The sequence below is a fragment of the Cyphomyrmex costatus genome, unplaced genomic scaffold (genome assembly GCF_001594065.2).
Source record: "Cyphomyrmex costatus isolate MS0001 unplaced genomic scaffold, Ccosl1.0 scaffold1181, whole genome shotgun sequence".
Classification (NCBI taxonomy): Eukaryota; Metazoa; Arthropoda; class Insecta; order Hymenoptera; family Formicidae; genus Cyphomyrmex; species Cyphomyrmex costatus.
In genome coordinates this window covers 3285-4655 of record NW_017275154.1, presented here as the reverse complement: position 1 = coordinate 4655, position 1371 = coordinate 3285, and the positions used below count along the sequence as shown (strand labels likewise).

General features: G+C 37.6%; 1 protein-coding gene across 1 annotated transcript; it reads left to right on the top strand.

Annotated features, from left to right (window-relative positions):
- Positions 1–348: 348 nt before the first annotated feature.
- Positions 349–1062, top strand: LOC108778252 (uncharacterized; the record flags this gene model as incomplete). Its single annotated transcript, XM_018545383.1, has 2 exons — positions 349–519; positions 610–1062. Coding segments are annotated over exons 1-2 (624 nt in total), but the record flags the coding sequence as incomplete, so codon positions are not given.
- Between the last annotated feature and the right edge of the window lie 309 nt (positions 1063–1371).

Sequence of the window (1371 nt, the reverse complement as noted above, 5' to 3'; positions counted from 1 at the left end):
TCGCTTTGTCCTACGAACCAAGATATTTACCGTTAAAGTTGACGATTATGGAGATTAGGAAATGTGTCACAGCCGCGAAATACTGGCCTTATTCATTAGGTACGTGATTTTACTGCGAAATACGCATTGCGCATGCTTGGCAATTTTTACCCAATTGAAAAGTAGGTTAACAATAGAGTGATCTTAGAGTGATCAAAAACGTTTCTGAACGCTTTAGGTAAATTATACCTGAAGTTTCTGAACGCCTTAGGCGCACACTAGAGCACTCCAGAGTTACCTAGGTGTAATTTCTGAACGCACCCCTATATTCTCACTGTCATCGACGTGCTGAGTAAGCATGCATAGGCCATGCTGCTCAAAGCCAAGAGCGGGAACGAGGTGACGCGGGCAATTGCAAAGATAATTCGAGATGACCGAAGATGTCCGAAAAATTTGCAGACTAACAAAGGAAAAGAATTTTATTCGGATGTGCAGAAACTCTTAAAGAAGCACAACATCAATCATTATTTTACGTATTCCGTAATGAAGGCATCGGTCGTCGAACGATTCAATCGTACATTGAAGAATGACATGTGGAAACAGTTTACATACATCGGAAACTATAAATAGATCGAAATGCTGCCGCGTCTCGTGTCGGATTACAATGCGCGTAAGCATCGCACTATTGGCATGCGACCCGCTGACGTAACTCCCGCGATCGCTGAAAGACTTTTGGGTAAGGTGTATAGTGCGATAAAGATCGCGGGTCCCGCAAAATTCAAAGCGGGTGATGCGGTACGCGTATACAAATTCAAGACAATATTTGAAAAAGGTTTCACACCGAATTGGACCACGGAGGTCTTTAAAATTGTCAAAGTGCAGCAAACTAATCCAGTGACGTATCTACTGGAGGATTTCCGCGGAGAGCTCATTGCTGGAGGATTCTACGAATACGAACTGCATCGCGTCCCTAATCCCGACGTGTATCTCGTTGAAAAAGTGTTGCGCAAAAGAGGAAACGAGGTTTATGTGAAATGGTTGAGACTTGACAAATCACACAATTCGTGGATTCATAAAGACAATGTATTATAGAATTATAAATTATACATTATAAAAATTATACATTATATAAATTATACATTATAAAATTATACGTTATATGAATTATATTACACATTAAAGTATATTAAATATCCTTTACAAATATAAAACAAATTGATTAAAAATAAGATAAAAGAGCCAATAATTTTTTAAAAAAGATATACATATAAATGTAATTAACTCAAAATCGCAATACATTAAACAAACAGTGTAAAATTCGTAAGTAAGAATTCGCACATACGTTTCGACACCGATCGGGTCATTTTCAATGTTAAATTTAAAATTAAGTGT